We start from the raw sequence: 21,643 nt of genomic DNA on the forward strand, positions 1-21,643 counted from the left end.
AATATAGCTTCTGTGTCTGTGACTCATGGCTTTTCCAAAAATATTACGATTAGGCCAAGGATCTTCTTAAACTGGGCTTGGGTTCAAAAAGATGAATATGAGACAAGAGATCAGACTTTCAGATTCATTTCCTGATATTTACATCTAGATATGTTAAAGAATTTAGAACATCTAAATTGCACCTATGGTGACAGATCACCCAATGTTTGGATGAGCAAAAGTATTGGGGAAAAAACAGGAAGACCCAGAATAGAATATTTCTTGAGTTCCATCATCTATAAAGCAACCATGCAAGCCCAAGCCATGACACCATGCTTGACCACTGAGCTTGTATATTCTAAGATCCTTTTGTTCTCTACACTTTGGTAGATGTTTATCTTGGTTCCATAACTCTTGTGGGTCATCTCTGGAGTCCCTTGTGAATTCTAATTGCTTTTCTCCCATAGACAGCTCACTCGTCTTCGTGTTGGTTTATCCTGTTGAACAACAACGGCAGTCTTCGCAGAAGAAACCCAGCCCTCAAAGCTAGAAAACATATTTAGAGAAATTAACTGCTTACGCAATCAGTCTAACGGGGCACATCCGAGCAACAAGCAACAGTTGTCAGTCACGTGTTCCAATAATTTTGAGCACCAGAAAATGAGTGAGCTCAACTCTTCTAGATGTAAATGTCTGAAAATGAAAGCTGAATGTCCGATCTAACGTTTCATATTCATCTGTTGATCCTAAACCCAAATGTCTTCAATAATAACAAAAAATTAAATAAATAATATTTTGAAGAGCAAGTCTGGGACAAAGTATCAATCGAATTTATAACATCTTGTAAAACTCCATTAAATTCATTATTCAAGAAATTACACGTTACAGACAAAAACACTTTATTTGAGATTTTAGGTTTTATAGTTATATTATAGTATCGTGATATTGGTACTGTATCAAAGTAGAAATGATTATGACAGGCCTTTTGCGTTTTTAACGGACGAGTGGTTTTTGAAAACGCTCCCTTACTCTATAACGCTCCCTTACTCTATACGTTTGACTTCAGAGAGGAATTTGTTGACGGTCCCTCAGCCGAAGGGTGGGGTGACTGAAAATTCAGCGCCCGGAGGAAAGCGGAGAGGGGGAGAAAAGTGTTTAGCAGCTAGCGGTCTTGCATTTCCTTGCTGAAATATTTCATATAAATCTTGTTTAAAGTTGTCGACTCACTACTCTTCCTGGATTAGCTGTCTAGTAGGGGATGCTGGGTGTGTCAGAAATGACGGGCAGGTAAGGCAAAGAGCAGTTTATTTATAATTCTGAAGTCTGATGAGCTTTGACTTCAAACCAACACTTCTTCTTTTCTAGCCAGTGATGCTAGCTGCCTATCAGTGACATTAGAACTAGCCATCGTACTGTTTTAACTACCTTCAACAAGTGTGCAAGGCCTCACTACAACGTCCAGTGCATTCTCGTTCATTTAAGTGAGCATACGTAGAATTTCTATGTATACGTTTGTCACAGGCAAATAGCGCCCGTTTTAGCTAGCGCGTTTACTAAAGACGCGTCCTAAATATCTTCCTACTTCCTATATAAGTGCACTAAGCAGGGTGTGGAAGAATGAGCTGAAATTAGGAAATTCCACACCGTGTTCTATGTGCACTTTGTGTCCACTATGGAAAACATTTGCGATTCAGCCCAATGATTCATGAATCGGTTCAGGGGTAAATGCCCTTATTTGGAGTTGTCCTCGCGCAGTTTACGTCGTGTGAGGCAAAACGGTTTACGTGCAAGTTTGATTGATTGATTTATTTATTTATTTATTTATATAAAGTTCTGATATGGAGATTAAAGTAAACTTTTTCTGAAGTATAAATTTATTTTTGTTAGTAACATCTGGCTTTATTGTTTTAAACGATGACGCCAGACGTTTCCCCTCCCACACGTACACATTTGTAGCAGGCATAAAGAAGTTCACACACACACACACACACACACACACACACACACACACACATACACATACACACACATACACATACACACACACACACACACACACACACACACACACACACACACAGATGTTTGAAGATTCCCCCAGCCTTTCTGCCATGACTGAGCCACATCTCCCCTGCGAGCCAAGCACAAAATAGGGCGTAAAACTAATTTTCCTCCTGAAACAAAAGTCATTTTTTTTGTGACATCTTGCATTCTCATATAATGAAGTACTTCTTTTTATTTGAGACACAGACATACTCAGGATGTCCAAAGCCAGAGAGAAGGAGAAGGAGTACTCCACTGTTTCCATGTCAAGATGACCATATTAGGGAACATGCATCTCCTCGCAGGAGTCTATTTATCCTCAGTCACATCTCGCTCTATTACCATGGGGACATGTGCCATGAGCAGCGCCGCTATCATTACGCAGGCCTTCTCACTCTTATTTGGTAGAAATATCTCTTCAAGGAATCACAAAATCACTTGAAAAGTAGTCCGAGACTGTCATCACCGGCACCGGCCTGGAGATCCGCTGTGATTAGTCATTAGTGTTTTTCTAAGATTGGCTCAAGTTTCATAAGAACCACCATAGTCAATTAATAGTGTCTCATAACCCACTCTACACCTCTGTCAAGGCTGTAGTTCCTTATGAGGCTGGGTGAAATGACAGAAATATCATATCATGATACCTTCTTTGCAAGACCAGAATCAGTGTGTTTAAAAATAAGCCTGTATGATGGGAAAAAAAAACCATTCCTGATATTGTGTATCAAATGAAAATGATTTAATCAGTCCCTCCTGCGGTTGCAGAATTGAACACAAACCCAAGCAAACTCAATGATATTTGGAAACTTGCACTTTTTCAAAACATTTTCCAAACATTTTCAAGACTCTGAACTTAATAACTCCATGAGAGCTAATTGGCTCATTAGGACTCATTAGGCAGGTAAAGAATTGTCATTAGAAATAACAATTCCAGACAGTAATCAATTCTCGGACTCTTTAAACCCTGTGCCGAAACACAACAACATGGGCACCTCTGAAAGAGTGAAAATCTGAAAACGAAGCTAATCGAGGAAGACAATAAATAGATACTTGCTGCTGAGAATCATCATCATCCAATTAGGAATTGGCAGTTATGGGGAACTGGAAGTCAAGGCCAGTGCTGAATGTCCAGAAAAACTTGCACAGTGTTTTAGCTGATACAGGAGGTGCTGCACCAGTCTACTTTGCAGTGTTGATCTGCATGGAAGAGTCATCAGAAGTAATCTTTACTAGCAGCCTCATCACAAGCGTGAACATCTAACATCAATATTTAGATAAACCAGAGAAGTGCTGTGGACTACTTAAATAGAAATGGTATTACGGAAATGTAGCTCTTTGACCACATTCACCGGAGTTACGTTGGGGTGGAGGGGTCAGCAATGTTTCATGCAAAGAACACCTTGCCTACTGTTAAGCATGGTGGTGGATGTGGTGTCTACTTTGGGGTTTTGTGACACAGTGCACATGTACTTGAACTTTTACATAAAACTGTATTTCAAAGGCGTTTTTACATTTTTAGCCGGTCTATAACGGGTGACTTAACCTTCACATATAGGAATTATGGGAAATTCCTTTTAGAAATTGAATCAACAAGTTGGCTGATCAAATAGATTTACTATAGAAGAGAGGTGAATAATTTCAGGAATGAATAAAATAATCATCTGTTCTTACTCCAGCAGCAATATGGCCAATGCCCTGGCAAATGCCTCATGCGAGCGTTGTAAAAGCGGCTTTGCCCCGGCGGAGAAGATTGTCAACAGTAACGGCGAGTTGTACCACGAGCAGTGCTTCGTGTGTGCCCAGTGCTTTCAGCAGTTTCCAGAGGGACTTTTCTACGAGGTATGACAACAATGAAACGGACCTCCAAGTGCTAAGCTTTGTTTCCAGTAATGTATATAATAACCTGACACATAACTCAAGCCTAAATTTCCAGACTGTTAAAGTTGTCATTTGTTTGTCTGTTGCTATAGTTTGAAGGCAGGAAGTATTGCGAGCATGATTTCCAGATGTTGTTTGCCCCTTGCTGTCACCAGTGTGGTAAGATTATGCATCAAACATTCCTGCAAACTCTATTATCATATTAAGTATTATATAAACTAACAGTATTGATGTTTTGTCTGTAATTATTTGGGCATTAAATATTGTGCAACATACTGTATGGCCCTGAAAGTCCTACAAAAATTTCTAAATAATTTGTTAAAAAGAAAGGAATTTTTTGGGGGGGGCGGGGTGGGTGAAATGACCACAGTATTGTCGTTGCTAATTGTTAATCCTGCTTTGTCTATAGGTGAGTTCATCATTGGCCGTGTAATTAAAGCCATGAACAACAGCTGGCACCCTGACTGCTTCTGCTGTGACATTTGTCAGGCGGTGTTAGCCGATGTTGGATTTGTCAAAAATGCCGGCCGGTGAGCTTGTTAATTCCAGTGACACTTCTTTGGATGATCATTTTATCTCTCTTTTTGTTATTGCGCTAAATATATGAATTTCAAGGCTGAACGGATTCTTAGGAAGCGGCATATTCGTATGTTTTTCAGTCATCTGTGTCGCCCATGCCACAACCGGGAGAAGGCACGTGGTCTTGGGAAGTACATTTGTCAGAAGTGCCATGCCATTATCGATGAGCAGCCTCTCATCTTCAAGAATGACCCCTACCACCCGGATCACTTCAACTGCAGCAACTGCGGGTTAGTGAGACATTCGAGAAAACGAACCTCTCTCTGCCATCAGTCGGAGTCCTTTGTAGCACACTTTGTCCCCAGTTAGATGTTATACTTGCATCCTCATATCCATATTTTTGATAGAAGTTGCTTACTTTTACAGTAAGGAGTTAACTGCTGATGCTCGGGAGCTGAAAGGAGAGCTCTACTGTCTCCCATGCCATGATAAAATGGGAGTGCCGATCTGCGGAGCCTGCAGAAGGCCTATCGAAGGCCGTGTGGTCAATGCCATGGGCAAGCAGTGGCATGTTGAGGTAGGTGGGTGTGTGTGTTAGAGCAAGTCTGGTTTGCAAAGTGAATTTGAAACTTTCTCATCCATGATGCTTATATATATATATATATATATATATATAATGGGTCGCGTCTAGCACATGCTGAAACGAATATTATGAACTCAGGGTAGGCGATACGGCATAAATATCATTTTCTCAAACAGATCTAGATGATGCACCATTATCTAATCATAATATTTCAATTCTAAAGCTCCAAGAACACGTTGGAGCTGATTTACTAAAAGTTACACATTCTGATATTATTAAGAACTTTTACAAAAATGAGATCGAACAGTGGAACGGTAGAAAAATGAAAGATTTTAACACCAACAATGTAACCAGTTTTTTTGTTTCACATGCCTTGCACCTCTGGGTTTGGAGGCTCAATTCTCAGCTCTGCTCTGTGTCCCCTGTCTCTCTTCACATGTTTTATTTTTATACTTTGTGTTTAATTCGAATTTAAGAACAATGTAGAAATGTTTCATTTACTTCGTCATAGTAGCCTCGTGCAAAGTTTACAAAAGGCACAAAATGAAGGACAAATTTTTTACAAATGTACCAATAAACTGGTCAGTCTGCCTAAAGTGCTAGCTTTCATATACAACGAGTGTGATGCTCGAATCAAGTTGTTACATGCGCCTGAGAGATTCAGACTGTTATACACGTTATAAACGCCAGCTGTGATGCACATGCGCCGTTGATGCATGGCAGACAAAGTCATCATGTTTTAACGCTAACTGGTTCTTGTTAGCGTTTGCTGAAATCGCTTTAATCGCCCATGCCTGTGTGTGTTTGCAGCATTTCGTGTGCGCTAAGTGTGAGAAGCCCTTCCTGGGTCATCGCCATTATGAAAGGAAAGGGCTGGCATACTGCGAGACTCACTACAACCAGGTAACATAGTGCTGTTTGGACTGCGCCGCAGTCAGTATTTGCTGAATAATGAAGGAATATCAGTAATCATGAAAGGAAAAATGGAAGGAAATTACATTGTCATTGTTATAGGCTTTAATGTTAATTGCAGTGGGCTGAACTAGAAGTTTAAAAAATGGCTAAACCTTTGCATGAAAAGTGATGGATTGCTCTCTGAAGATCCTTTTTGTGGTTGTTTAGGACCCTGGATTATGCATGTTGTGATCTACTAGATTTTACATACAGCCATGTAGCATTTAAGCAACCTTTAATGGAAATGTTGATTTTTCCTCTACCTGTTAACATGACGATGATGATGATGATGATGATGCTTATTCGCCGATGCTGAGCTTGATTGTTATCTGATCATTTTTGTTCTGCACAGCTTTTTGGTGACGTCTGCTACCACTGCAACCGGGTGATCGAAGGAGATGGTAATTATTGACCTCTTGCGTTTTCTTTTAGCATATTACATTCACATTCACGTATATGCCATTTAGCAGATCCAGAACGACGTACCGAAATGCTTCGAAGTCTCTATCAATATATGAAATGAATACAATCTATGAATTTTAATGAATTTTAAACTTTAATGAAGTTTTGAAGCACTAGTGTAAGCACTTCAGGAAGAGGTACGTCTTTGGACGTCATTTGAAGACCTGCAGTGACTCAGCTGTTCTAGGGGAAGTTCGTTCCACCACCCAGGTTCCAGAACGGAGAAGAAGTATATATGTAATGTTGTCAGGAAGCTCTTGCAGCGAGTGTAGTTGAGCTAGAATGCTGCATTGCAAGCACAAAAACGGCGTTCATGCAGTATTCATGCAGTCGTTAGAGCTGATGGAGCTAGTTTTGCTGAAAATGCCATCTTAGGATGGCTTAATAGTGGTGGGGGTGTATTTTCTTTCCCCCCATGTTTAAAATTCTAAAAGTTTTTAAAGTGTGTGTTAGTCAAAAACTGTGTGTAATTTCAGCGTGTAGTGGCAGGTTTTTTTGTTTTGACGGATGCTAATGTAGTCGTGGTTTCGTTACAGTTGTGTCAGCTCTGAACAAAGCCTGGTGTGTCAACTGCTTCTCCTGTTCTACCTGCAACACCAAGCTTACTCTGAAGTAAGTCTAGTGCAGACACACACACACACACACACACATCTCTATCTCTCTCCCTCCTCAGCTCCTGTGCTTCATCTACAACTATAGCTACTCTTTTACCCGCAGTGCTTGTGTGTTTTTGACAAGTGTATACCTCTTTCTAATCTGCTTCTCTACTTTTGCCGATACCTAATACGTGTACATTTCATCTCTCTTCTTTCTCTTTTTCTTAAAATTCTTCTTGTATTTCTCTCCATCCTTCCTTGCTTCCTTCCCGTCTCTCTCTCTCTCTGTTACCCGACCTCTACGCTGTCCTCGTAGGGACAAATTCGTAGAGGTTGACCTGAAGCCGGTGTGTAAGCACTGCTACGACCGGCTGCCTGAAGAGCTGAAGCGACGTCTCGCTAAACGCGAACGCGACGCTCGTGAGAAGAAGAAGAAGACCGCTGCTGTCTGTCCGTAACTCCCTTCTCCTCTTTTTCTCCATGCTCATCCATCTTTACTCTTTCCTTTTCTTGGGGTCAGTGTCCTCCATTTCATCCATTCCCTTTGACTCATTTCTCTTTTTTTCATGCACATTTTCACATTTGTGTTTTGTTTATAGTTTCACAAATTCTCAAATATTTTACCCTTTTATTATTTTCGTTTTGACTCCAAATTCACACCAGATACTTCACATTCAATACACACGCTAGCGTCATGTCATTTCAGCTTCGTTCGATCAAGAAAACTGTGCTCAAGTCTCTCAGTTAATCTGTGTTTGATTGGCCAGCTGTAATTATAACGCATCTCAAATAAAAACTTTCTGTAGAGCTTACACAGTGGAAATAAGCAAAGTGTAAAATAGGTAGCGTGACTCACAGGCTCTCACGCTTTACGTACCTCTTAAACGCCACTGATAACAGATGTGTTGATTGATGCGTGTTGATTTAGAAGCGCTAACTCCTTCATCGCAGAAACGTGTCTGGTGTGAATTGCCTTGAAATAGAAAAGTACCCCAGATATCAAGAGAGGATAATTTTGTAACTTGCATAAGTATTCACACTCCTCCTTTATTTTTGGGAATTGTTTTTTATTTGATTTCCATAATATATGTCTAAAGATTTGAAGGTATTTTGGATTGTAAATTGAACGTCAATGCATACATGCACATACACGTACATCACATAAGGGATGGGTCAATAGTGAGTTCTGTCTCTGTCAGCTTTCCACATCTGGATCCTGCTATTTTGTTACCCATTCATAATGGCAGAATCGGAAAGGCTTTGTCAGATTGGATGGAGATTGTTGCAGAACAGCAAGTTCTTGACTCTTGCGAACACATTCAGGGTATTGATTTTAGACACCTCTAAGGTGAACCTCTGTATCAAGTTCCATATAGGAAGTTTTCTTTTAGGATTTCTTGGCATTGGATTCTCATCCCTGACCAGTCTCTAAGTATTTGCTGAGAAAAAGTATCCCTGTAGCATAATGCTTCCACCACCATGCTTCACTGTGGCTTTCTGCTAAGAGTTGTGCCAAGACCAAAAAGTTCAACTTCGTCTTCTCAGACATGGGAACTTTTTCCATAAGTCTCTAATATACATTTTAACAAAAATCCATGATCTACTTTCTTTTCACTTCTATTCCATAAAGCTCAGCTTTATGAAGTGAATTGTGGTTGTGTGTAGCTTCCTTCATTCCAAGCCTCTCCAGATTTATTCAGATTTATTTTATAATGATTCATCATTATGATGATTTTTTTTGTATAGGTGTGTTTTAATAACAAGCAGATCTATCACATGATACTGTAATTGCATGCAGTTGAATTCCATTGGGGGGGTGAATACTTATGCAGTCTCATTTTCATTTGTAAATAATTAAATTTCTTATACAGTAACAAACCTAATCATTTCTCGTCGTAAGGCAAATTGTGGAAAAGTTTCGATATTTTATTTATTTATATGCTTCTAAACAAGTTGTTCTTTTTTGTTTCCAGGAATAAGTTTGTGGAGTTTGACATGAAGCCTGTGTGTAAGAAGTGCTATGAGAAATTTCCCCTGGAGCTGAAGAAGAGGCTGAAGAAGCTGGCTGAAACCGTGGCCCGCAAGTAGACTTCACACCCACAAGGGGGCTCCTGAGACTCTTAACGGAACGCAGCATTTCTATAGCCTTAATCTCCTCTTCCTTTGCTACGCTATGGTGTTAGTTATCTCTTCAGTACTCAGTATTACTCTTGTATTTGGGGAAAGCCCAGCGAATGAGGCAGACGTGTTTCGCTTATTGATCCGAGCACCTCTATTAGCATTTATTAGAATTCAGGAAGCAAAAAGTTTTCTGTGTCAATAAAAATGTCTAGAGAATCCTTTGATATGAATTCAGTATATGCAACACGAACCCTATAAGCTTCACAGTAATCAGTATGTGATGTAATGTGCTGTTTACACGCTAGAATGCCTTGATGGATTGAATTGCCATTGTTACAGGATACACTGCTTTTACTGTATAGCCAAAGCCTTATGTAATCCTATTTTAATAATGAGATATTCTCACCAGGTAATGGAAAAAAAATAAAAAATGTTGCAGACATCTTATATTAAATGAACTTAAATAAATGTATATTATGTTCTAAATCAAATTCTGCCATCATATAACACTATTATTATTATTATAGTGTTAAAATACTGTAGGTTGGTATGGATGTGCCTTTGGGAAAACTCTCGGCAGATTCTAAGGTGTAATATCTTATAATGAGTCATGGCCAACATTTTTATAATTTCTGAAAAAAATCCCAACTGTAACCCAGTTCATGTACCAGGATTTTGTTTAGTTGTGTCTTGTGTCCCGTAAGCAAAAGTGTGATATTTTTTTACAGCAAAATTCAACGTCTTTTACATCTTGGGACCAGCAAAAAAATGTATCTCCCTAAATTTTTTTATTATTATTCTTTTATTTAAATATATGCTGTCGATACTTTCTTTCCACTTCAGTTGATTCCTATTCTCCAGCATTAAGTTTTCCACGTTATACCAAATAAAACTACTCACATCTGAGAATTATATTCCACTATATTCATCTTATTTATGCTACGCCATTTCACTGTATCTGTAATGTGCTGTTTAATGCTTTAAACATGTGCAAATAAAATATGCACTCGTGATTTACGTTTCGGTTCGGGACTCATTCTGAAGCTCACCACTTGATGGCAGTAATGTTGTATAGTGAAGTTAGCATATTAGTGTCTTTAAAGAGAAAAGACAAAGCTAGGAACTATCTTTCATCCTTTCTTCAGCCCGTTCTGGTGTAGAATTCTCATATCCATTTGTAAACTGTGAATCAATGGGTTGAGCCTTGGGAAATTTAAAGCACAATATTACTACAAGGGACTAGGCATCTTCTCGGTGTAAATCAATTAGTGATCCGTGTTTTGTGCCATTCTCTTAAGCTTCGGTTTCAAGGACCAAAGCTGTACATTGAATCAAAGTTCCATTACTGCAACAGAGCAGAGAACAATGAAAATTAGGATTAAAAAAAAAAAAAGACATCTAGATCCCTTCTGTCTTTAATTGCAATGGCAGAAATTTGTATTCATTTCTGTCCTATTAAGAGCTGCATTAATTCCCCGCTTTTACGTTCTCCTCTGTGGAAACTGAGATGTATGCAACAATGAGACAAGAACGCTCCTGGGAAAAGATCCATCGCCGCCGTTTATTTCAAACGATCCTTCATAAAGGTGTCTAATAACCTTATTATTAACTGAACGCAAAACAGCCAGCGAGTAAGCCGATATTAACTTAACTAACATAATGATTGTAACCTACACAGCATCGTTTGTTCACATCAGCGTGTTCGAAATCACTCCTAATGACACCATTAGCAGGCCAGCTGCATGTCGTGCCTTAGGCTCACTGTTATTTGTTTGAAGGTGTCCTGATGGGCCCACCAGGTCTTCTCTAGCCCTTTCAATAATGCCCTGTAAATTAGGCATAATGGAAGAGGAATGCTAACGGGTTTGTGCCTCTAAAGCTCTGCTGCCAGGCTCAATAATTCATGCCATGTAAGAATAGCCATCCTTGTCTGACTTTGTTATTCAAAGTTAAAAACAAATTGATTGAATGCATTAGACATTCGGTCTTTTTAACATGTCTGGTTTAATGATTTGCCTGTTTGTGTGTGTGTGTGTGTGTGTAAAGGAAGGAGGTCTGGAATGAGTTGAGGTTGAGGACGGTGGGGACTAATAGTGAGTGACTGAAAATCTATCATGGTGGCGGGATGCATGGAGAACGTCGATATGTGTCGCACACTAAAAAAAAAAACACCCACAACAAAAACCTCTGCTGCTGGATAAAGAAAGTGACAAGTTCAGTGGTGGTGGTGGTGTGTGTGTATTGGAGGGGGGGGTGAGGGCATACAAGTCACACGAGTGCTGAGTGCTTATCAGGTTTCTGAGCTTGGATCGTCTCTATAGAAAGATATTATTGGAGGGGAAAATGACTGAAGCCCAGACATTTAGCATAATGATGTTTCTATTGATCCGCAGTCTAATTACAACACTTCATGTCATATCTAAATCCACCTTTCTCTTCACAGTTCATCGGTTCACGTGTGAGTGTGCGTGTGTGTGGGTGATGGATTTGGTTTACGTTGACGGTTTTCTGTGGAAAAATAGTTCAGTTGCAAGAAAGAACACGGACTTAAGTAGTGTGTTTACATGCCGAGTTTTTTAGCAGGATAAATTCATTTCGATTGCAGATCTGAATATAGAACTGAACTGTTTATATTTATCTGGATTCTAAATTGGACACTCCGCAGACAACCTCTAAAGATATGCACAAGCATGCCTGATGAGTTTTAAATGATTTCCGTCTCGTCAAATGTCATCCAAATGTGAACGGACAGTGAAGACGAATATAGGACTGAGGTGAGGTTTGACCATTTGGCTCAGCATTTGATATATTCGCCGGATATTCGGCTTCGGAAAACGCACTTCGGAAAAGAAAACCCACAATCGCTGCTGCCACATGATTGGCTCATTAGATAACTGCATGAGTGTACAGGAGTTTCTAATAAAGTGGCATAAATGTTCAAGAGAGTGCTCATTAGATTCCTGGAGTTATCTATGAGAAGCAAAAGAGAGGCAGGGCTGAAGCAAAGGCTTATACGCCGATCAGGTATAACATTATTAGCACTGACGGGGGAAGGGAATAACACTGATTATCTCCTGTTAGTGGGTGGGATATATTAGGCAGCAAGTGAACATTTTGTCCTCAAAGTTGATGCGTTAAAAGCAGGAATAATGGGCTAGTGTAAGGATTTGAGTTTGATGAAGGGCCACGTTGTGATGGCTAGACGGAAGGAACAATGGTGAAGTGGCGACAGGGCCATGGGTGGCCAAGGCTTATTGATGCACAGACAAGCTACTGTTATTCAAATTGCTGAAGAGGTAAATGCTGGTTCTGATAGAAAGGTGTCAGAATACACAGCGTGTCGTAGTTTGTTATGGGGCCGCATAGCCACAGACCAGTCAGGGTGCCCATGCTGACCCCTGTGCACTGCCGAAAGTGCCAACAATGGGCACGTTAGCATTAGAACTGGACCACAGAGCAATGGAAAAAGGTGGCCTGGTCTGATGAATCATGTTTTCTTTTACATCACGTGGATGGCCGGGTGCGTGTGCGTTGCTTACCTGGGGAACACACGGCACCAGGATGCACTATGGGAAAAAGGCAAGCCGGCGGAGGCAGTGTCATGCTTTGGGCAATATTCTACTGGGAAACCTTGGGTCCTGCCATCCATGTGGATGTTACTTTTGACACGTACCAAAGCATTGTTGCAGACCATGTACACCCTTTCAAACAATATTCCCTGATGGCTGTGGCCTCTTTCAGCAGGATAATGCACCGTGCCACAAAGCAAAAATGGTGCAGGAATGGTTTGATGAGCACAACAACGAGTTTGAGGCATTGACCTGGCCTCCAAATTCCCTGTGGGTTGTGCTGGACTAACAAGTCAGATCCAAGGAGGCCCTACCTCACAACTTACAGAACTTAAAGGGGACCAACACAATATTAGGCAGGTGGTCATAATGTTATGCCTGATCGGTGTATGTGTTAATCATTGTCAGCAATTGTGGGAGCAGTGATTAGCCGTTGGGAACGGTGGCGATCTGTGATTAGTTGCTGTGAACAGTGGTGATCATTCATTCATTGTCTATACCCGCTTATTCCTAGGACTCCTAGGGTCACAGGGGTCTGCTGGAGCCTATCCCAGTGCACATAGGGCGAAAGGCAGGGGTACACCCTGGACAGGTCGCCAGTCCATCGCAGGGCCACACATAGACAAACAACCACACACTCACTCCTGTGGACAATTTAGAATTGCCAGTCAACCTAATGTACATGTCTTTGGACTGTGGGAGGAAACCGGAGTACCCAGAGTAAACCCATGCAGGCACAGGGAGAACATGCAAACTCCACACAGAAAGGCCCCAGCCAGTTCGACCCCAGGATTCAAACCCAGGACCTTCTTGCTGTGAGGCAACAGTGCTAACCACTAAGCCACCATGCTGCCCAGTGGTGAGCAGTGATTGGTTATTGGGAACAATAGTCATCAGAGATTAGTCGTTGGGAACAGTGGTGATCAGTGATTAGTTGCAGGGAACAGTGGCGATCAGTGGTTAGTCGCTGGGAACAGTGGTCATCAGTTATTAACTGCTGTGATCAGTGACCCATGTTGGGTGTGTATTTGTTTGTATACTTATGTTCGTTATCTATTGATTTTTTGTTGTGTTGTCTCAGTAGATTTCACTAATATATCCTCTTGGTCCTCTTAAAACGAACCAAACAAACTTCAGGGTTTAATTCTTTCTCGTTCATCTGTCCAGATACCCATGCCCAGCTTTGGATAAATTTAGTCTGAGGTATGGTGGTTACTACTGAAACCTAATGATTCATGTCATGAACGCAACTTTATTTAAATCCCTACAGTTGCTCATGTTCTTGTTGTCTTCTTGGTTTCAGGGAGATGGTATTGTGTAAAAATGAAGAGAAAAAAAAAAGGTATGTCCTCAACTTCTCAGCTCAAAGCCAGTAGTCTGAGATCAAATACAGTATAATGAAGCACTAAACTATGCAAAGCTTCAGGATATACACCCACTTCAGTAGGAGAGCCAGTGCTGTGTTATTATGCTCAGGTTTTGGTGAGATTCTGTTGGATTTAATACAGCTTAACCTTCTGCCCCTTTCATTTGCCCAGGTGTGAGTGTAAATGTCATCGGCAGACTCCTCTGATGAAAGTTCCCTTGCTTTCGCTATTTCATACGAAGTTATTAAGGCTAAGCAATCAGCCGTCTTGCTCCTATTTCAGTATCTCCACAGACACTGACATTATCATTGGATTATACAGAGACTATAGTGTATGTTCTAATAACTTTGCTCCAAAGCCCAGCTCTACATCTCGACCGCTATCCTGGGTAGCGTGCTGTTCATGTCATGACATTTACTCCGTTTTTCATGAACTTTAAAAATTCTGCAGTCTGCATTAGGCAGCATAATAGATCTGCAGGCACTGGGGTTTCATGCCAGTCAGCCTTCAAATTCATGGCAATAAAATTCATGACTTTTGGTCACAAACAGTGTTGCCAACTGGGGGATTGTAGCTAATGCATGCATCCAAAAAGTTGACTGTGACACATGACGCTATAGACTCATTTGCACATTTGTTGATTGTGTGTCAGAACATGTTACATAAAGAAGGAATAGTTTCTGAAGACACACAAAATAGAACAATGGTGATCAGCGATTAATCAGTGGGAACAGTGGTGATCAGTGATTAGTGGCTGGGCACAATGGTCATCGGTAGCTAGTTGCTGTGGATAATTGTGCTCAGAGATTGGCTATTGGGAACAACTGTGATCAGGGATTAGTTGTTGGGAACAATGGTTATCAGTGATTGGTTGTTGGGAACAGTGGTGATTAGTGATTAGTCGCTGGTAACAACAGTGCTCGGGGATTAGTTGTTAGGAACAATGGAGGTCAGTGATTAGTCAGTGGGAACAATGGTGATCAGCGATTAGTTGCTGTGAATTATTGCATTCAGTAATTGGTTATTGGGAACGACAGAGGTCAGGGATTAGTTGTTCGGAACAATGGTGATCAGTGATTGGCTGTTGGGAACAGTGACTATCTGTGATTCGTCATTGGGAGCTATCGTGATCATTGGTTTTTAGGAACAATAGTGATCAGTGAATAGTCATTGGGAACAACAGGGATCAGCAATTGTTTGGAACAGTGGTGGTCATTGATTGGTCAGTTAGAACAATGGTGATCAGTGTTTGGTCATTTTGGAACGATAGTCTTTAGTGATTGCCAACAAATGCTCATGCAAGCACATCTTGGTCAGGTTTATACACTGGTTATGAGTCTGCTGAACCTGCTTTCTCAATTTATTCATAACCAGCAGCTGTGATATGAGCTGGGGAGCAGTAGTGGATTCAGGACAGTTGCTAATTTAAAAAAAAAAAAAAAGGTCAAGGGGTCATAAAAGGTGTGATTAGTTGGGTTGGTACTTTGGTGAAAAGATTTTTTTTTAGGTGATATTTAGTGCTACACTTTGGTGGTATTGGCATCGGGGTGAATTTTTTCTATGACTTTGCAGTGCACTGTGGAGGAGATAAGAGGAAATGAGACGTATCGTCTCTATTCTGTATCTTTGTTTCAGACACTTCCACTCGAGGACGCAGCCTTCCTGATAAGCTTGTTTATCCTGATGTCATCAGCTTCCATCAGCTTACTGCCTCATCACAGTACTGTGCAGTGCTACTTGCTCAGTCCAGTTTACTACCCAGATGTGCACTTGGATTCCTGAATGATGATTTGCTTACACATTCTCAAGATGTCTTTAGTTAAAATTGTTAAATAAGTAGAAATAGCTGTTACGACTGTCATTCTCAGCTTTCAACAGTTTCTTTTCTTGCGACGTGATTGTTCTGTAAAATATACTCTGCCATGTTTAAGTGATGTCCTGCAGCAGAAATTAAGAAGAAGAAGAAGTCACATATACATTACAGCACAGTGAAATTCTTTCTTCGCATATCCCAGCTTTGGAAGTTGGGGTCAGAGCACAGGGTCAGCCATGATACAACGCCCCTGGAGCAGTGAGGGTTGAAATCCTTGCTCAGGGGCCCAACAGTGGCAGCTAGAACCCTGATTCCACAATCAACAACCCAGAGCCTTAACCACTTGAGCCATCACTGCCACACAATGATCAGGTATCCAAGCATGGTGTCCAGTTGTTTCTTGTTGTTTTTTAAATTCTCCTTGTATTTGAAATGTTTGAGAAGTATCAACGAAGTCATGGAAACATGAAAAAGAAAGAAGCCCCTCAAAATAATCAGACCTGATCTCCCATCAGTGCAATCCCTGTACATCAAATACATCTAGAAAGGAGCTTTAAAATGTCCCCTGACCTCTTCTACCCAGCGCACCTTGTATTTCAGAATCTTCCCTCTGGCAAAAGATACAAGCTTTTGATGACTAAAACAAGCATCTTCAGAAACAGTTTCTTTCCTTTCACCATCAAAGAACTCATAACTGCTCTTCAGAGACTGCTGCCAGCAAGCGATTCTTCATTTCAAATTACAGCAATGTTTGCACAGACTATACTTAATACTCTGCACTCTTATTTCTACTTCAGTCGCTACTGCTGCTACTGGATTCAGTCTAAACTCTATTTGACCAATTAAAATCTGCACTGACCTATTATTATTATTATTATTATTATTATTATTATTATTATTATTATTAATAATAATAATAATAATAATAATAATAATATCTTGCATGTTGTGTCTTGTACTGCGCATTATTCTTTATTTTTGGATGCTAAGCTGTATCGAAACCGATTACCACAACCATATTGTTGAGTGTCAATAACGCAATCTTGTAACTCTAAGACAAGACCATTTAGCCTGAAGGGGGTGCTGTAGCACAGTGTTTTGCATTTTGGCTAACACAGCAAGGTTTGTGTTATTTCTCTAACTAAACATGACAAACAAATAAAAAATATAAAAACCCATTAAGATTACTTTGATTTTGAGATAATTTGCCTAATACTTGCATAATATGTTTACCATGATACTATAAATTTGATCAAATCTTCCAAAAATGCTATAACTATTTATGGACAGCTGGAGATGGAACAAGGTGAGGAATAATTATTGAAATCGTTTGTAACAGGTGTGTACATGTGAGGATGCCAATAAGGGAATACTTGTGTTCATTCATTCGTTCATTCCCCTTCAGTAATCACTTTATCCTGGTCAGGATCATGGTCCATTCAGAGCCTATCCTAGGAACAGTGGACATATCGCTAGGAAATCAGTGTATTGCAAAGAACAAACAAATGCACACACTCATTGACACAACATAACCAATTTACCTTCGAGCTAATTTCCCTATCCTATCTCAGAGGCTATTGAGGTAACCTGGGCTCAGGAGTGAGCAGGAGTTCTTGGAGCTCCAAGACAACAAATTGGATGCACTTATGTCACATGACTTTGAGATTACCTGCTGGTTTTGCTGTGTGTAACAGTAAGTGTGCCATAACACCCAAATTAGCTGTTTCTCAACACTCAGGTGTTTGATCAAGCTGAAAACTTGTGTGCTGTAGCTTGTCAGAGAATTTGGGATGATAGTTTAATTACTAAAAAACATGGGTGCCATTGGCTAATCAGGATTCAGTAAAGCAACAATAGTGTGAGTCAGGTTTCACAAGTGTTCCTTCATGATAAGAGGCAATAATGTTTAAATGTCTAAATTAGGAGAGTAATTGCACAAAAGAAGGTTTGCTTATCCCCTTCTAAATGTAATATAAATCTTATCTAATATTCCTCGCCTTACCATGATTAAATGGAAAATATAGTCCATTCATCATGACTTTCTGGTTCCTCTGTTGCCAGACATCATACAGTGCTTCAATCCAAAAGGCTCACTTCTTTTCATTTTGCTTCATAAGGAAATTGAATGAAATGATTCTGATTAATCCCATATACAATTAAACTGTAGGGTTCACATTTTCTTGGTTTTATCTGACAGTTGAAGCCAAGGTCTGCAAAGAGGTTAAACAGAGCATGCATGGTATCTCACTTGGTATCACAAAGTATTGATCAGGTGAGATGTATAAAAGAATTCTCTACCCAGGAACATTGTAAAGGCCATTATTAACAAATGGAAAATGGACATCTCTGAGAACAGGGCCTCCCTTCGAAATTTATAAAAGGTCAATACAAAGTCTTATCAGGGAGGCTGCCAAAAGTCCTACAGCAACATTAAAAGAGCAGCAGGAATATCTGACAAGTACTGATGAATCCCTGCATGTGGCCACATTCTCTCACGTTCTTCAAATATCTGGGCTATGAGCTCTTTCTCACAGAAAACACTAAAAGAACATCACCCAGGGTGCAGCATGGTGGTGGCAGCGTCATGCTTTAGAGCTGATTCATTTCAGCCCAAACTGGGACTTTAACCAAGGTGTAGAGAATCATGAAAAGCTTCAAATACCAGTCAATTTTTGTGCAAAACCTTCAGGTGTCTGCATCTAAAGCATACATCCAAAGCAACAAAGGAAGGGCTTAACCAAAAGAAGATCAAGCCAGAGTCCAGACCTGAATCCAACTTATCTTTAAGGTGACCTGAAGAGGGCTCTGCAAATGAGATGCCCTTTCTGATGGATCTAGAATTTTTTGCAAGAAAGAGTTGGAAAATATTGACAAGTGCTACTGTGATAGATGCTTATCCAAAAGAGCTGAGTGGTGAAGAAGGTGCAACATAGTAGTTTAGTTAATTGTTTTATTTTGTTTCCCTAAAAAGTTTCTTATTTTTTTTTACTTTTTAAAGTTATAATTTCACATTGAAGGTGGCAAAAATTCTGGCATGAATTATCCAGCCGTCCACATGATGTAAAAGAAAATGTAATTCATCAGACCAGGCCACCTTCTTCAACTGTGCCATGGTCCTGTTCTGATTCTCACATGTCCATTGTTGGTGCTTTCAGCAGTGAACAGGGGTCAGCTTGGTCACTCTGACTGGTCTGCAGCTACAAAGCTAAGATGCACTGTGTGTTCTAACACCTTTCATTCAAAGCCAGCATTCACTTTTCCAGCAATTTGTGCTGGTAGCTTTTTTGTGAGATTGGACCAGACAGACATCTTCACTCACCACATGCATCAGTGACTCTTGGGCACCCATGACCCTGTTGCTGGTTTATCAATTCATCCTTGGACCATGGTAGATTCTAACCACTGCGTGCTGGGAACAAGGGTTATTCCCATCTTGAAAAAACCTGCTCTGGATCCCTCGGACATCAGCAACTACAGACCGTTATCATTTATCACTTTTTTTCACAAGTCCTTGAACACACTGTTTACAATCAGCTGTCTATCTCTCACAGAACAACCTCTAAGATCCCAACCAGTCTGGCTTTAAAGTGGCACATTTCACAGAGACTGCTTTTTTGGCTGTCACTGAGAAACTACACGCCGCTAGATTAACCAAATTGTCATATGCCCTCATTCGTCTTGACCTTTCAGCAGCGTTTGACACAGCCAACCACAAGACTCTCCTGTCCAGCCTCAAGAGTCTTGGAATTTATGGAGCAGCATGCAAATAGTTTGCTTCCCACCCACAGACTCTCCACTGGTGTCCCACAAGGCTCAGTACTTGGTCCTCTTCTTTTCTCCCTTTATACTCCTTCTCTTGGCGAAGTTGTATTCTCACATGCGTTTGCATGCTACTGCTATGCTGATGACACTCGACTCATCTTCCCCTTCCCTCCCTCAGACACCACTGTTTCTGCTCAGATCTCAGCATGTCTGGCAGACACATCATCATGGATGGCAGCTCATCAGCTGAAACTTAATCCCAGCTGGTCATATCATCCCCACCCATGTCAGGATCTTGCAGTCCCCCTGGACAACTCGCTGATCTCCCCTTTGGCAAAGCACAGAACTTGTGGACCATCAACCATTATTTTTCTTTGCATTTTTCTAATTTGACAATGCTCCTGTTGATATCTCTTTTACAACATTAGAACAAGTCCATTTCTATCCACACAGGCCACTTAGGTGCTTCTTCAGGCTCTTGAGACTGGAGTACTGCAACCTGCTTCTGGCAGGACTATCTTTAAGTGCAACTTGACCTCTAAAAATGACCCAAAATGCAGCTGTACAGCTTGTTTTCAACCTTCCAACACTACCCCATTTCTGTGCGTCCTCCACTGGCTTCCAGTAGCTGCCCACATCAGATTTAAAACCCCAGTGCTTGAATACAAAGCCAAAAACAGACCAGCACCCTCTCACCTCAAAGCTCTTATCACTCCATGCACTGCACCACACTTCCTCAGATCTTCTAGCACTGCTCCCACCATCTCTGAGGGTACAAGCAAGGTATGCTTCAAGACTCTTCTCTTGTTCTGGCACCTAGGTTGTGTTACGACCTTCCCCTAGTTGTCCAGACAGCTGAAACACTGGCTGTCTTCAAACAAAGGGTGAAGACCTACCTCTTCCTGAAATATTTAAACTGGCACTTGTTTTATTAAAACAAACAAACAAAACCTGTGTCTGTGCTCATCTTGCTGTATTTCCTCCCAGCAGAGTTTCAGACTGATGGTATTCTTAGTATGTGACCTAGTGGACCACTATTGATGTATTCATTGATAGTGACTTCAAAGCACTTATGTACATCACTCTAGATAAGGGCGTCTGCCAAATGCCATATGTGTAAATGTAATCTTCGGGACGAGACTGTTCACTTACTGTCTAATGTCTAATATATATCCCAAACCTTAACAGGTAACAATGTAAGACTTCACCTTTAACATATAGCTGGTGTATATATATTTATTTATTGTCTGTGATTTGCTGACCACAGTGATTTCTTTCTGATCTTTCCTGAAGTGCATGATTGATCTTGGTGTTATTTTAACATGCTCTTGATGAGAGTCCATTTTAAACCCAACACCACAGGCACAAACACCTGATTATTCCAGACAGATCTACAGGGGAATTTGTGAGGATACTAAATTTGAGTGAGCTGGTCCCTGCTTCCTAGCACAAAACCCAGCAAATCCAGGTAGTGAGAATGAATGATTTATTTAAGCCAAAGAGAAATTCGATGTGATTCAAGCTGACACTTTCAACCCTTGGAAGATTTGACTTTATGATCATTAGAATCACATTGTGCTTTGTTTTTATTGTCAGTTCCCCATTGTAGACCAACTGACTATCCAGATATTTTTAAAATGATGGATGTTTAATGTAGTATACACTTTCATTTTAGGATTTTGTTCTTCCTTTTTTTTTTTTTTTTTTTTGCAAAGTAAACCAAGGTATTGAGTGTGACATATAAAAGGGGCTTGCTGTTGTTTCATGTCCAGGACTAGGAACCCATTTGTTCCTAAACAATATACTGTGTAGTATTGAATACTTGATCTAATTTGCTGTGTTTTTTTTGTATACCTGTTTTGTCTTTGTACCCTAGCAGGAATGGAAAAGACATATTGACTATGAGATTTAAAGTGAGTATTCAATAAAACATATAGCCTTTTTTCCCCAAAAACCGACTGGACAGATTAACACAATCTTGTCATGTTTTTACTCTA

At 40.4% G+C, this 21,643-nt stretch overlaps 1 protein-coding gene across 2 annotated transcripts; it reads left to right on the top strand.

Moving 5' to 3' along the window:
• Positions 1-1,084: 1,084 nt before the first annotated feature.
• On the top strand, positions 1,085-10,153 carry lims1 (LIM and senescent cell antigen-like domains 1). 2 transcript variants are annotated; one of them, XM_058401342.1, is made up of 10 exons: positions 1,085-1,266; positions 3,702-3,861; positions 3,993-4,059; positions 4,310-4,430; positions 4,560-4,709; positions 4,846-4,996; positions 5,813-5,905; positions 6,309-6,357; positions 6,955-7,030; positions 8,988-10,153. In XM_058401342.1, exons 1-10 carry the CDS (start codon positions 1,238-1,240, stop codon positions 9,100-9,102), a joined length of 1,011 nt encoding a protein of 336 aa, XP_058257325.1. In that variant the 5' UTR covers positions 1,085-1,237; the 3' UTR covers positions 9,103-10,153. The 2 variants fall into 2 exon arrangements, with proteins under 2 accessions (XP_058257325.1, XP_058257324.1); XM_058401341.1 differs by having other exon boundaries at positions 1,086-1,266; positions 3,699-3,861.
• Positions 10,154-21,643: the final 11,490 nt, after the last annotated feature.

The sequence above is a fragment of the Hemibagrus wyckioides genome, linkage group LG10, assembly GCF_019097595.1.
Source record: "Hemibagrus wyckioides isolate EC202008001 linkage group LG10, SWU_Hwy_1.0, whole genome shotgun sequence".
NCBI classification, from domain to species: domain Eukaryota; kingdom Metazoa; phylum Chordata; class Actinopteri; order Siluriformes; family Bagridae; genus Hemibagrus; species Hemibagrus wyckioides.

Excerpts from the sequence above, each read along its gene's own strand:
- lims1 (XM_058401341.1), top strand. The coding sequence starts at position 1,238 with ATGCTGGGTGTGTCAGAAATGACGGGCAG. Across the intron at positions 1,267-3,698 it reads GTGTCAGAAATGACGGGCAG|CAGCAATATGGCCAATGCCC; the intron begins GTAAGGCAAAGA and ends TTCTTACTCCAG. Across the intron at positions 7,031-8,987 it reads AACACCAAGCTTACTCTGAA|GAATAAGTTTGTGGAGTTTG; the intron begins GTAAGTCTAGTG and ends TTTTGTTTCCAG.